Source organism: Nelumbo lutea, chromosome 3, assembly GCF_056320005.1.
Source record: "Nelumbo lutea isolate HS-2025 chromosome 3, American lotus-T2T, whole genome shotgun sequence".
Taxonomy (NCBI): Eukaryota; Viridiplantae; Streptophyta; class Magnoliopsida; order Proteales; family Nelumbonaceae; genus Nelumbo; species Nelumbo lutea.
In genome coordinates this window covers 26,392,431-26,408,324 of record NC_142686.1, presented here as the reverse complement: position 1 = coordinate 26,408,324, position 15,894 = coordinate 26,392,431, and the positions used below count along the sequence as shown (strand labels likewise).

Genomic DNA, 15,894 nt, shown 5'->3' with positions numbered 1-15,894 from the left:
TTAATAATATGAATTTTGTTAAATTGATTATAATTATTTTGTGTTTTTAATAAATATTTTAAAGTTATTATATAATTTTGTTAGAATATTTAAATAATTCTTTATTTTTTTAGTTCAAACTTTCTTTAGATAGATATAGATAAAAAGTGGGGGAGAAGATAAATAAGAATTAGAGATTATTTAGAAAATGTGCGCTGTTTTTTCAAACTTCCGCGATTGGCGCACTGACAGGTTCAACGCGTGCATCAGCTTGCAGCAATCAGCAGCCTATCAGGCATAGGTGCCGCTCGATCATGGGAGACGTGCTCTTGTCACATTGCTTCCAAATCTGGGCCATTTGACTCTTTTCCTGCAAGCTTTAAATATGGAGGTCTTCGAGGTCCCCACCTTGTCACTGCTCTCTGGATTTTTCTGAGGATAGGTGTATGGTGAGAGTTTGGAGTTTCCTACTAAAGCGAGCTCTATTTTTCGTGGGCGAGCTATTCTCTCTTCCTTTGCCAAGTTCGGTGGCTATCGTTCTGAGTCCCTTCTAGCGTTTTTCTAGTGAATACTTCATTCTCGACATGTCTCATAGTTCCGTTGAGAATAGAGTTCATTGTAATGGGTCAAGGGAAGAGTCTAGCTCCTCAGATGAAGAGTCTTTCGAGGTTTTTCATGATGGGGCGCTGGTAGGCAAAAAGGAGGAGGTTGAGGCTGTGACGGGTTTATTTGGGGGGACCGAGTTGTCGGAAGATGAGATAGTAGAATTGTGTCATAGATATAAGATCCCAAACGAATACCAGTGGATCACACCTGCTCTAAGAAGCTATCCTTGGGAGAATGACCCAAAAGGGCTATGTGTCTAAGAAGAATCCCTAACGGCTGGTTGTAGACGCTCTATAGTCAGTGTTGAATCACCTTCCAATAGTTTGTTTGGCTCAGACAGGAATGAAAATGAGAATTAAAATCAATAGAATGGTATTTCATTCCCAAATGAGGGGCAGGGAATGGCCATTCCCTCAAATGGGGGAATGTCATTCCAACACCAATGGGAATGAGATTCCAATTCCACCCAACCGAACAGTTGGAATCGAAATAGCCCATGTTTGGGAGTGCCTAAGTTAAAAATAAGTGCTTAAAAACAAGTGCTTATATTTGTATTTGATACCCTACTTTTTCAAGAGTTAAAATAAGCACTTATTTTATATTGGGCATTTGGTAGTCTTTTTCTCTAATAAACACTTAAATAAGCATTTGTGACTATTTTGTCCTTCATTTTCTTTCAAATTTTCAAAATATACCTTTTAAAAGCACTTTTAAGAAAATACATTTATGAAAACTTTTACAAAAGCACTTTTATAAAAGTATATTTAAGAAAGTACTTTTATGAAAGCATTTTTACAAAAGTACTTTCATAAAAGTACTTTTGTAAAAGTTCTTTCATAAAAGTGCTTTTGTAAAAATACTTTCGTAAAAGTACTAGCGTAAGTGTTTTCACAAAAGTGCTTCCATAAAAGTATTTTTGTAAAAGGGCTTTCACAAAAGTGCTTTCGTAAAGGTACTTTTGCAAAAGTGCATTCATAAAAGTACTTTTATAAAAGTGCTTTCACAAAAGTACTCTCACAAAAGTGCTTTCATAAATGTACTTTCGTACAAGTGCTTTTGTAAAAGTACTTTCATAAAAATGCTTTTATAAAAGTACTTTTACAAAATTCAACTATGGATAATTTTATAAGTGGTATTTTAAAATTCAATTAGGATAATTTTAGAAGAAAAAAATTGAATAACTGCTTATTGTATAAGCACTTAAAAAAGCTGGAAATTTGAGCTTTAAAAATAAGACCTTGCTTTTAAAATAAGCACTTATTTTGGGCTTATTTCCCAAATACCAATAAGTGCTTAATGGCCCAAATAAACATTTATTTTAAATAAACATTTATTTTTAAGCACTCCCAAACATGGCTAGACCTTGTGATTGAAATATAAGTGTGAGCATGTGCTCTCTATGCCTATGAATTTAAATATAAAATATGTCATGCCTTTTTGGTATCCATAACTGAATCTGGTGCTATCTGCAAGCCAAGTTTGGCCTGTGGCCGAGCCCAAACCTAGAAGTTTCCAAGGTGGACAAGGCTACAAATGAATTTATTTTTTGGTAAAAAGATGTTTCATTAAAAAAGGGTCATTTGCTAAAACATCCTCTATAATTTCTTATAATTACTAAAACCAATCTTATAGTTTGTATATTACTAAGACTTTCCCTCTAATTTGCAACTTCTTCAGGTTCGACCAAAATAATTAAAAGAAAAGTAATAACCTAAATGTTGATTTGAAATAACATAGAATAAAAAATAAAAATAAAATAGATAATAATGTAAAAAATATCAAAAAATAATAAATTAAAGAGAAAACAAAGCAAGATAATAGAAAATAAAATAAAATAACCAATATTTTTTTCTATTGTTGTCCATTTTATTTTTTGTATTATATTTCTTTATTTTCATTGTTTGTTTTTCCCCATTGCTTTTTGTTTTATTCTTGGAATGAAAAAAAAAATAACTAGGTGATATGGGACTTTTTTTAAGGGAATTTTTGGAGTAAAAACCATTTCGGAATGAGTTTTGGATCTCTTGCCAACATCCCTCCCAACCACATTCCAACAAGATCTGGCATGCATGTGATGTGCCAAATGGGATCCCTTACCCACAAAACACATTCCGCCATCCTACCATCATAACTGACACCAACATCACCATAAAGATGGGACCCACCATAATCAGCTTTGGTCAGGGCAAACCTATATTCACACTATCCCAACACCTTCTTGTAACCTTGCATAGGGAATATTTCTCCATAAAAAATTATGAAAACATTCCCAATTCAAGGTTATAAAAATTGGTCGAACGGATGTTGCCCTGATAGAAGCCGAACTCAGGGTGGTGGAACTAATTATGGAGCTCAGGAGACCCAGACTCGTGGTGTGGAGTGTGTAATGTGGCAACATTTAATTAGGATTTTTGTTGGTAGGAGATCCAATTCTTTCCTAATGGGTACTGGGTAGGGGGTGTTAATTAACTGGTTTTGGGCCGGACCTGTCCAACTCAAAATCATTTTGGATGGATTGGATGAATCAATAATAAATAATAATTGATTAGTCCAGACTTAACAGACGAAAGTATTTATTAGATTGGATGGGATTGGATTTGTTCCCTTACTCATATCGGATCGAATCGGATTAGAGCAAATCCGATCCAATTGACACTAACGGATACACAAACGTTAAAAAGTGTGCAAAATAGAGGGGTGTTTTGATAATACGCAAACTACAGGTTGTATTATAATTACTATCATTGCTGTATAAACCATCAGGGAAGCACTGCGCCCACAATTGAAGACTGAACGAATCCTGATGGGGAGATGCACACACCATAAAAATCTCAGCAACCTTAACTCATTGTCAACCATCCGATTCGTCGTTTGTCTTTGTATCATGTATCGTTCAGAGACGGTCTTGGTCATAATCTCTTACTCGTTACTTACGTGGGATCCACTAAATACTAGTTTGATATCTTTGCATATGACACGTATTCATCTTATGAAAAAGACTCTTTCTACTGGAACACCGCTAAGGTATGGTTACTCTCCGAAAAAGCAAAATTGCAAGGCGGCTGTTTTACTGTGAAATTACGTGACTGCTGAAGTCGGTTCCTCTTAAAAGGAGTTCTGAAATCGCTCCAATATCTCCACGAAAGGCAGCTTGCCTGTGAAACTCATCCCTTTCTCTCTTCTTAGTTCTGGGTTCCTCTGTTTTGTAAGTTCTCTTCCTATCTCTCTCTCTCTTTAATTTTTAATTTCAACTTTGACTGTGATTCCTGCAAAAATCTCTTGTGCCTTTGTTGTAAGTCCTCAAACCAGTGTAGCATCTACGGTAGAACTTTAGATTTACCATCTTTAGTTTGTATTTTTTTTTTTTCTTTTCTTTGTTTTCCTATTGATTGTATTCCAAAAAAGCTCTGAAGCTTGTTTCATTTGATAGGCAAAACCTCCGCAAGTTGTTTCATTGATTAGGAGGAGCCTCAAAATATATTCTTTTATACCGACCCTTTTTCGTCGATTTCATTATAATTTGTGAAGATCTGTAGAACCCATGTCGTAGGCCTCCCGATTGGACATCTGGGTTTTGGATTATCTGTTGATGGTGGTCAACGAATCTCGGTCTTAATTGGGTTTCTTGCAGTTTTGAATCTTTTTGTTTGATTCTGTGTGCAAATCTTGTTTTGAACCTCCTAAAGAGGATGTCGGGACTCTCTATAGCATCTGTCGATGGTAAGATAACGTCTCCTGGAGAAGATCTGCTAAGTGCTGTTATACCCTTGATGAAACTTCTATGCGTCACCGTTATAGGCCTCATTCTCGCATACCCAAGAACCCAAATCGTCCCAAGAGCAACTTACCGTCTCCTTAGCAAGCTCGTGTTTGCTCTGTTTTTGCCTTGCCTTATTTTCATCCACCTTGGTCAGTCGATAACCCTGAAAAATGTCGCAGACTGGTGGTTCATCCCCGTGAACGTGTTGCTCAGCACATTCATCGGTTGCATATTGGGGTACTTTGTGGCAATTATATGCCGACCACCACCTCAGTTCTTTCGGTTCACTATTATCATGACTGCATTTGGAAACACTGGGAACCTCCCACTTGCCATTGTTGGGTCAGTTTGCCACACTTCACATAACCCGTTTGGACCTGACTGCCAAAGAACTGGTTATGCCTATGTCTCTTTTGCCCAATGGGTTGCTGTAATTCTTGTTTATACATTTGTCTACCATATGATGGAGCCTCCACTGGAATATTATGAGATCGTTGAGGAGGAGGATGAGATTCAGGAACTGCCACCATTTAATAACATCAGTAGGTCTCTCCTTGTTGAAGCTGAATGGCCAGGTATTGAGGATAAAGAAACAGAACATTCCAAGACGCCTTTCATTGCAAGGGTTTTTAACAGCATATCAAGTTTGTCACAGTCTACTTTCCCTGACATTGATCTCACGGAGGAGGTGGGTTCCAGCAATCCCGAGTCTATTAGGTGTTTGGCGGAACCGAAGGTTGTCCGGAGGATTAGAACTGTTGCTGAGCAAACTCCAATACAGCACATACTTCAACCCCCAACCATTGCTTCTCTATTAGCAATTATTGTTGGGATGGCACCACAAATCAAGGCATTTGTCTTTGGGTATGATGCTCCACTTTCTTTCATCACGGACAGTTTAGAAATTTTGGCAGGTGCAATGGTTCCTTCTGTACTGCTTATTCTTGGAGGAATGCTTGCTGAAGGGCCAAATGAATCTAAACTTGGTTTTAGAACTACAATTGGTATTACAGTGGCAAGACTATTGGTGCTTCCTTTGTTGGGTATTGGGGTTGTTGCTTTGGCTGATAAACTGGACCTTTTGGTTGCTGGTGACAAGATGTATATGTTCGTGCTTTTATTGCAATACACAACGCCAAGTGCCATCTTGTTAGGAGCCATTGCCAGGTTGAGGGGTTATGCAGTTAGTGAGGCTTCAGCACTCCTCTTCTGGCAGCATATCTTTGCTGTGTTCTCTCTTTCAGTTTATGTCTTCATCTACTTTAATCTGATCTCTTATATTTGAAATTTATTTTGTCTTTCTGCTTCAAGAAAAATGAAATGCATAATATCTTATTGCTTAAGTTTTGGGAGATCTATTTGTGATTATTACATATAATGTTGAAAATCATATCCCTGTTTAGATTATCCTCTGTTGTCCTTGGAAGTCCTTGCTTGACATACTTAAGGTGAAGAAGCATAATTATTGTTAAATGAAATGTCTAGTGTACTGCGGTGCCTACGGTACATACACATTCCTATACCTGCATGTAGATCTTTTGTTACACCTTTTATCTATTAAGAATTTTTAGTTTGCAACTTGGGATTGTATACCTTATCCATCCTAACCAGAAATTACTGTTCTCCTATGTAGTGTTAATAGCTAATGGTCTATTAAGGACTGATCTTTGCTGATCTGAATAAAGAAGAGATGATATGTTAGGATATTTTAGGTATGATTGAGTTTTTGATGTCATTAATACACATTCAAGAAATTCATGACATTCTTTTCTATTGATTAGCTGATTTCCTCAATTCAAGAAATACATATATTTCTCTCACCATGGGTCCAAGAAGTATAAACTTTTTGTTGATTGCTAGTTCAGGAAATACAGATTAAAATCTTGATTGTTTCTTGGTAGAACGAGTTTTTGATTGCATGGTGCACACCTTTTTGAAATAAAGAAATTGAAAGTTTTCTTTGTATTTCCTTTGCTCCAAACCTAAATGCTGAGTCAATTAAATCATCCAGCTTGGTCTCATTGGGTGAGACAGTTTTTTTTTTATTCTTTTTAGAATCCCTATTAACCAATCACACCGAATCCCTGTTAAACATCGAGATCCTTAATTTTCTTAAAATCCATACATCTTACTTGGTTGTCTGTTGCTAATTTATCCCTTTTCATTGTTGAAATTATATCCTAGATCCTAACTTAATCCTTATTCCAAATCCCTAAGGTGCCCTCATAAGCTGTATTACATGCCACTGTATGCTATAGGCTGAAACAAAGAATATAAAGAAGGAAAGAAAGAAAGAAAGAAAAAGAATTTCCTCCTCCCAATACATAGTATGGGTCCCTATATATTCTGAAGTCGTAAATGCACATTTTTATTGATTATTGCAGCTGTAAAAGCTGAATCTATTTCTCAGAAGAATGGTGGCAAAAGCACTATTGTCCCCATCATTTATAGGGTTAGCAGTTTCTGTTGCTTTTGTTGCTCTTCTACTTCGATTTCCAGTTAAATCACCAGTTCAGCCAAGGCTGTGGACTTCTCAAGAGGTATCGATTTCCAGTTAAATCATCAGTCTAACGATTTCCGTTTGAGACGGTGATAGAAGGGAGGTATTTGTCGAGTTTCTAAAAATTTTGGGGAGATATTTTTTAAAATGAATGAGGTTTTTATATTTTACCCTATATAATAATTAATAACCATTTATATTTTATATATTACTTTTAATAATTTTTTTGTAATACAAAAATACGATAATTAATTTTAGATAGGATTGTTTATCAAACTTAGGGATAGCAGTTTTTTCCATTTTTTTATTCTCGTGAGGATTTACCCCAAATGGGGTAGGGATGGGGATGATTTTTTCCCGCGGGGACGGAGATGGGGAAATTTTGATTCCCATTTGAGGGATTAGGGAGAGCACTCCGTGCCCCTTAGTCCATCTATATGTTAATATTTTTAAAATAATTGTTGAATATGTTTGAATTTTTTTTAATAGTATTGTAAATTTTGGTTATTTTATTTTTATTTTTAGATAAAAAACCAAAACGTAATGGTTGATATCATAAAAAATCATGGGGAGTGGGGATCCTTACAGGGATGGGGATAACTTTGTCCCCATTAGTGAGGATGCGGACGGGGACGTGGATGGGGATTTTCGCAGGGACAGGGATGTGAAAGGCTTTTCGTCTCCGTTTCATCTCGTTGTCATTCTGAATCAAAATAATGAAATGGATCAACCCGATTTCTAGTATTTTTAGTCGGCTTTCGCTTAATAATTTCTTAACCTAATTAGATTGGATCATTTTTGCTTTGGCCATTTGTAAATCGAACGACCTTACCATAGATATATATTAATATTTTACATTTTAAATTTATTTTTTAATACAAGAAATTGGAGAAATTTTAATATTTCTTAAGTTAAAATAGTTTATATCATAAATTTAATTTTTTAAGTTTAAATCTTTTGAACCTATCGACCGAACAAAAAAATGACCCAAACTGATATAACTTGAGTGGCCAACCCCCAACTTAATTAGGTCACTGTGGTTGGCCAAACAACTTATAACTAAACTGAACCAACTCATGAGCAATAGTTTAATCTCCAATAATTATTAAAAAGTTATAGGGGAAATACACAAATTAAATTTAAAATAATAAATAACCAAAATAAATAGATTCATACATAATTATTGAAAATATATTTATCAGAAAAAATAATAAATATTAATTTTAGTATAGATAAATATATAATAAATAAATATTAATATTTTAAAATTATTATTAATAAGCAATAAATTTTTTGAAAGTTATTTTTTAGAATTATTAATTGGTATAAATGAAATTAGTTATTTAAAATATTATTTATTTATTGAAATAATATAATTATTTAAATTTTAAAATATTAATTACTTGTCGAATTTAATAATCCATAAAATTATAATACTATTAATACATCATTTTGTTATTTTAACTATTTAAAATCTAATTATGTTAAATAATTAGTTATTTAACTAAGTATTTAAAATATTAATCTATTTATTACAATTGAAAGTTATTCAATAATTATTTAAAATATTACTTTTAATATTTTTTATTTAAGATATTTAGTTATTGAAATATTTAAATAATATTTTATTTTTATTGTTAGATTTTAATTATTTGAATAATCAATCTTTTGAACAAACAAACCAAACCGAAAATAGACCCAAACTGATACAACACGAGTTGGTGGGTTTTCAATAATGGTCAATAAGTTTTGGGTGACAAACTCTCGACCTAACCAAGTCAATTTCGTTAAAGAAATAGCTTGCAACCGAACTAAACCAATCATTGAACACTCCTAATTTCAGATAAATTAATACTATAATCTCTAATAAATAACAGTAGTTTAATCTCCAATAATTATTGAAAATTTATAGCAAAAATATACAATTATCGAAAATAAATTTATAATAAAAATAAAATAGATATCTAATAAAAATATAATAATTAAAAAAAATACTATAAATATTAAAAATATATTAAATTAATTAATAAATAGTGTAAATTCAAATATTAGTTTAATCTGTAACAAATATTAATCAATGAATTATAAAAAATATATAATTACTAAAAATATTTTATAACAAAAATACAATAAATACGATAAATTAAATATCAAAAGTTAAATAATTGTTGTTTAATCTCAAATAGTGATTGACAATTTACTATTAAATAGAAAAAAAATAGATTTATAAATAATTATTAAAAACATATTTATCAAAATAAGTACAGTAAATAATTACTAAAAGTAAAAGAAATATTACTTTTAGTGTATATATAAATATATAATTAATATACACTATTATTGTAAAATTATTACTAATAAATATTATTTTTTGAAAGTTATTTTCTATAATTATTAATTGATATATGTGAAATTATAAAATTATTTAGTTATTTAAATAATATTTAAAATTTTAAAATATTAATTATTTATTGATTTTTATAATCTGTAAAATTATAATTAGTACTATTATTACATAATTCATCATTAATTCTGTAAAATATTAAATTATTATTATTATGAATATTTTAAAATCTATTATAATTATTTTTCTATTTTTAAGAATCTTTTTAAAATTTTTACATAATTTTGTTATTTTAACTATTTAAAGTTTAGTCATGTTAAATATTTCATTATTTAGATATTTAAATAATATGTAAAATATTTAAATTTTTTTATTATTTTAATTTTATTTATTTTAATGTTATTATGTAATATTAAATATTTTATTATTTAAATATTTAAAGTGGGGGAACGTGGTGCCACTTGGCTAAACATTAAAAAAGGAAATCCTTGTATCAAAAAAAAAAAACAAAGAAAGAAAGAAAAGCAAATCCCTCTTTCTTTATGGTTGTTAGAAATTGTTAAGCCTATGTTATTTTCTTATTGGTTTAATGGGTAACTATGTGGTATTAAAAAAATAAAGAAATTAAAAAAAAAAAACAGAAAATTAAGAAGAGGGGTTTAGAGAAAGGAGAGGATCGGACCGTCGGACTAGAAAAAATGGGAAACCGGTCACTTGATTGGTTCCGTTTTTCCCCAAAACCGTTGATTTTGGTCAATAAACTGCTGAACCAACCAGTTAATCGTTCAAATGGTTTTGACTGTTTTTCAAAATTTTTTATTATTTTTTTGTCAGAAAGGTCTGGCCGTTTGGGTTGAACGGTTGGACTGTTTGAACCGGTAACTGGACCCCTGACCGGTTCAATCACCGGTTCGGTTTTAAAAACCATGAAAAAAACTTAAAATAAGTTGTTTTTATTATAAGTAACAAGTAAGTTTTACAAATATATATATATATATATATATATATAAGAGCAAATCCCCTTTTTTTTAATTCAATCAAATAGCTAGGAAATTACTGACATGGCAATGTTTCATGAGAAAATGGCCATATTACCAAACGCCATCTAAAAAGAATTAATGAGTAAAACTAGTAAAATCTCCACATTTAGGCCTTGTGATTTCTGTTGCTTTCCTTGATATTTTGTTTGGGTTTTCAGTCAAATCACCAGTTCAGTCGAGGCTGTGGATTTCATTTTCCATAGAGCTGTCTATCTGTAGTGGAACACTGGAACTGCTGATGGATTACCCATCCACTTAACAATGGGCTCTGTGTTTGATGTAACCAAGGGGAAAGGTTTCTCTCTCACTAAGTCACAAGGTGCAGTTGGGGCTTACAGGTAGAACCACTTTGCAGGAAGAGATAGATGCTTGTTGTGCATGTGTTTCAGTTTTCGAGTTATTACTTATTAGTACATGGCTTAACCATTACTTAGATATGATGAAGAGCGTTTACACATTGATTGGAGGAACCTCTGCTTCAACGATACACATTGTGGCTCGAAAATTAGTCATTCAATCGAGCCGAGGGATACCATGAAGCAAGTTTTTGAACTTGAGAAGCTAAGCTTCTAGCTAGAGAGAAGAAGCTAAACTTCCCTGGTGGCAGTTCATAGGGGAGTCAGCAAGAGGAGAGGTCTGGTGTGATAATAAGCTATCCAAGATTGGTACAAAGAGAGAGAGAGACCTCTGGAAATTGCTTTTGCTTTTCCTGGGAAACCGAGCATCCACTATTCATGGTGAATGGCAAAATCCAACCCCATGTCCACCTATATTAACAAACCTACAGAGCTGTTCTGTCTTCTAATTTTGAAATTTTCGTAGAGAAGAAATTATTGTTTACTGTGGATTTCTTGCCTAAAAGAAGTTGCCACTTGGTGAGTCAAGCTTAAGCTTAAGCTCATCACCTTAGGTTCATCCTAGGCCCAACTATTAGTTCATGACCCTGAGCCTGTCAAGATAGGATCTGAGTTACCAGCTTTCTTGTTCGTATCTCTTCCACTTTCATCACTTCTCTTAAGATCGCAACACAGAACACTCCTAACTTGAGTGGGATGAGTGAAACTTTTGGTGGGTTACAATGAAGAATGCAATCAAAGCTGGAGCTTGGGCATTATTCTTATATTCCACGAGAGAGGAGATCAATTTTTTAATAGAATGCATGAATTACCATATATAGACAGATTTCAGCACAATCCGTAAGAAAATATGAGGTAGCCACACAGAATAGTTATGAGGAAATAATGGCCTATGGCTATAAATTAATGAGCTGATCTATATCTCAACTTGTTCATGAGCAATCTAGACGTCGTTAGTTAGATGAACAACTTACATAAAGCTTGCTGTACTTGACGCTGTTTAACATCATGTATATATAATTAGTGTATCACATAAAGGGGTTAGGTCAGATTGAGGTCAAGCCTAATCCAACCAGAGCTGTGGACCCCTATCACATATACGCTGTTTAACATCATGTATATATAACATCATGTATATATAATTAGTGTTTCAGGTTGATCCAACTTTCTACTTCCTTTTGCTAAACATTCTTATTTTTTAGGTTCAAGGGTTGAGGTCAATTTAGTATTAGCATTATTATATCTATATTTATATTACTATTAAAAGTGTTAATGAGAATGTGAAACTTTTGTTTGACTAAAATACCCTAATTTTTAAATTGAGTCATTCTCTCATTGTAAGGACAGAAATGTAATTTTAACAATCAATTTTTCCCATTTAAATCCCATTCACTAAGTCTTATACTCAAGGTAGTAACTCCCAATAACATTTATTGAATCATATTTTTTACTATATTACCCATATTTTTGAATTTGGTCACTCTCTAATTATGATGTCACAATATAATTTTAAATACTACATTTTTCCTCATTCAATTCCCTTTCATTAAGTCATATTTAGGGTATTAACTTTCATTCTTTCTTGAATCCTATATTAATTAGCCATATTAAATAAAAATAAGTGTGACAGAGAATAGTTGTTTATATTGATGGTGGAATACAAATTTAAAACCAACCAAAAAATGGAATTATTTTCCTATTTGTTGATGAGACAACATTTGGGTGCTTCTCTAATATCATATATTCATCGTATTGAAAAAGTGTGACAAATAAGAATATCTTTTTAGACAAAAATATAAAAAATATAGAAAACTTTGAAAAACATATTATTTACTATCATCATTTGGGGTGCAACTTGGATAGTCCAATCCGAGCCTAACTCATCCCAACCTGATTTCTTGCATGGGTTGGGCCTGAGTTTTGGGGCTGTGGGTTGGGCTTGTGCCAAAAAACTCGGGCCTGACCTGAACTCTTGGGTTGGGATTTGGTCAGGCTCAAGCTACCTGAGCTGACCCAAGCCCATCAAAAAAAAAATACATACATGCGTGTATTTACATTTGTGCATATTTTCAATTAATTCTACTCTTAAGTTGGGCCATAAAGACCATTAAAAGATTAATACACAAAAAATATATACATAAATTCTTTTCAACCCACTCAAGCCCAACTAACCCAGCCGGACCCATCTTGAGCGCATACCCAACCTTAGTTGTGTTGGGTTAAAGCTCAGGTTGGGCCTGGGCTGGCAAACTTGGGTGTAAGCTTAAGTTGGGCCAGGCTTGATCCTAAGGTTTGTACCTTTAGGGTTTGGCCTAGGTTGACCTTCAACCTAATCCAACCCAAACAAATTTCATCCCTAAACATTATCATCATTATAAAAAAAATTCATGCTTTGAAAAATATAGTCTTTAAATTTAAAATTGTTGGCATACATATACAAATAAGTACTTACATAAATAAATGTTTATATTAATATTTATATAGAAAAATATAACGCTAAGTTGAAATTTTCTCATACATTCAAACCCTAACCCTAAATCAAACTTCAACCCAACCCAAATTTTTCGGTCGGGATCAGACTAACCCGACCCAAATTGCAGTCTTATTTATATAAATAACTCAACTCAACAAAGCCTTAAACCAACTATATATGGTCAACTAAATGCATCCTTTCCCACCACAAGTGTTGAGATCTACTTGGGAGGAACTAATCAGTGAATAAGAAAAAGTACTTCAAATTGTTGGGATCAATTTGGGAAGCATAATTTAAAAAGAAAAAAAAAGAAAAACAACAAATGGGAGAAGCAGCAGCATCCTCGTTCTTCATTGGGAGAAATGAGGAATAGAAAGACATCTTAATGGTCATGCAACGGGCTGTAGAACCAATGATACAACCCACACCATACCAGTGGCCACAACTAGAGCTGCAAATAAGTCGGATCATATCAAATTCGAACCCAAATATGATCCGATCAGATTTGGATACAAATACCTCACTTGATCCTAACAAATCGGATTGGATCGAAAATGTCAATCCATTTAATTAACAGATTGAATTTGGATATACCCCAATCCAATCTGTGGCAACTTGATCCAATCTGCTAGCTATGAAATATTATATATTTTATATATTATTTATATAATTATATATTATATTATAATATATTATTTATATTATATCATATTTTTTTATTATAATTCTTGTTTTTGTAAAAATAGGAGGAATTACACAAGATGGGGTAGTTCGGCCCCAAGCATCACAAAAACAAATAAAACTTAAGTCTCTAGGGATAGAGAGAGGGCAAAAACTGAGAGTGCTGAAAGGAAAAGAAAGAGATTGGTTTGCCATCCAGTCCACAGTTTGATTGGCCTCTCTATAGACATGGTTGTAAGTGACACCACATTCCAAATCTCCAGACAGCTTCAAACACTTCTCAATGATGGTCTTCAATCTCCACGGGCAGTCCACTTTGTTCTTTAAACACAAAATCACAAGAAGAGAGTCTCCCTCAATGAAAATGGGGAGACCCCTATAGTTAAAAGCAATATTGTGGGCCTTCCACGTGGTCCAAGCCTCCATTACATTAATCGAAGAATTCCCGATAAAATAAGCTTTGGTCTCAAGAACAATCCCCCATTGATTTCTTGCAATGCAACTAATTGCACAATCACCTTTGTCATTTCTGGACACGTCAAAATTAATTTTGATAAAACTCCCTTTTGGAGCTTTCCATTTGATTGACTTCCAATCTTTATTCTGTGTAGTATTGGATTTAGAACAATTTTCAACATTGTGATTAAAATATAGAGACAAAGTTCTATCAATGATGACCGAAGGGTGGCTACAATGGTTTTGGAAGGTATTTTCATTTCTATGCTTCCAAATCTGTCACAAGATAAGGAAGGATTTGATAGGGATTGTAGAATCAGATTGGAAAGTAAGCCATCCCACCACTCCCGAAGTGAGGAGTCATTTTCACTAAGCCCCTTAACATTTGGGTTTAAGATATTCCAGATTTGTTTAGCAATATTATAGATTTATTTATTATAATTCTAATTAAATTAAATTCAAATCAAATATCCAATAAAATATTCAAATTTGAATCATACTCTTAAAAATCCAACGAATTCTTATTTAACTCGGATCGATCGATTTTTTTTATTAATTTTTATCAATTAAACATACTTTTTACCGAATCCAAACCGCTGGTTTACAGATTTACATCACTGTTCACTCTCTCGCTATAGGATTTATGGCCGGTGTGGGGCGTCATAATTAATTCTACAGTGAGATAAATGGCCCGAATTCCGATCATCCGAATTATCTCATGCTAACAGTCGCCAATATGCATTCATGATCGCCATAGAAGTGCATGAGATGAGACAGTACAATTTGGGCCAAGGGATGATTTGATTTCCCATTACAGAGGCCACTATCGAAGTGGTGAGGATAGGAGGCCAAGGACCCATAAATTGATTTTATGACATTTGGACACACACTACTCACATGCTATTATGAGGATTGAAGACCTTTTTATCAAAAGCTTTGAGTTTTGTCAATAGAAGCTCAATAAGGTTATGTTTGGTTTAAAGGAAAAGGTATGGAAAGGAAAGAAAATGTAGAAAACCCTTATAAATTTTATGTAGATTTTTCTGTCTTTACTTTCCCTTTCTTACTTTTTCCTTCAAACCAAACACAGCATAAGAGCACTTCTAATTTTCATTTACAATTGATAAATGTCGAATAAAATATTTGCAAAAATTTTCCTCCATTGAAAGTTTATGCTCACTAGGTGTTCTTTATATGCAACCTCTATCCAACTATTTTTAAAAGGCTTTTCAGATTCCTAATAGTCTTTCTATTCATTGTTATTATTGTTTGGGATAACATCACCAAAAATGAAATAGCATTTTTTTTATTTCTTTTATTTTTTATGAAGACAAAATGTATTGTCTTTTTTTCTTTGTTTTTACTTCTTTATTTTATTCAATTAACCATTCATCCATTTGGCTCTAGAAGTCTAGGTTTCATTCAATAACAAAGAGAAAGAATGTAAGAAAAACATTTATTTTTATCATTTTTATTCTTAATTGATGGAATATTTGAGTAATACAAAATGGGGTCAGTGACAGATTTAATACTTAGTGAGTATAATTTTAGCAACAAGAAAAATTAGTGCAAACAGTTTCATGTGCTATTATCACAAATGACCACTCCATCGTGCCTACAAGTGTCATCACCATGCTTGTGACGTGCCATCAACTGTCTTGGGTGGGGCCATGCATGTATTTTGTACGAAGGAATGCTT

General features: G+C 32.9%; 1 protein-coding gene across 1 annotated transcript; it reads left to right on the top strand.

The window, feature by feature from the left end:
- The first annotated feature begins 3,606 nt into the window (after positions 1 to 3,606).
- Positions 3,607 to 5,752, top strand: LOC148863783 (protein PIN-LIKES 2-like). Its single transcript, XM_088980434.1, has 2 exons — positions 3,607 to 3,790; positions 4,016 to 5,752. Exon 2 carries the CDS (start codon positions 4,275 to 4,277, stop codon positions 5,628 to 5,630), a length of 1,356 nt encoding a protein of 451 aa, XP_088836560.1. The 5' UTR covers positions 3,607 to 3,790; positions 4,016 to 4,274; the 3' UTR covers positions 5,631 to 5,752.
- The last annotated feature ends 10,142 nt before the right edge of the window (positions 5,753 to 15,894 follow it).

Coding starts and splice junctions, on each gene's coding strand:
- LOC148863783 (XM_088980434.1), top strand. CDS start 4,275: ATGTCGGGACTCTCTATAGCATCTGTCGATGGTAAGATAACGTCTCCT.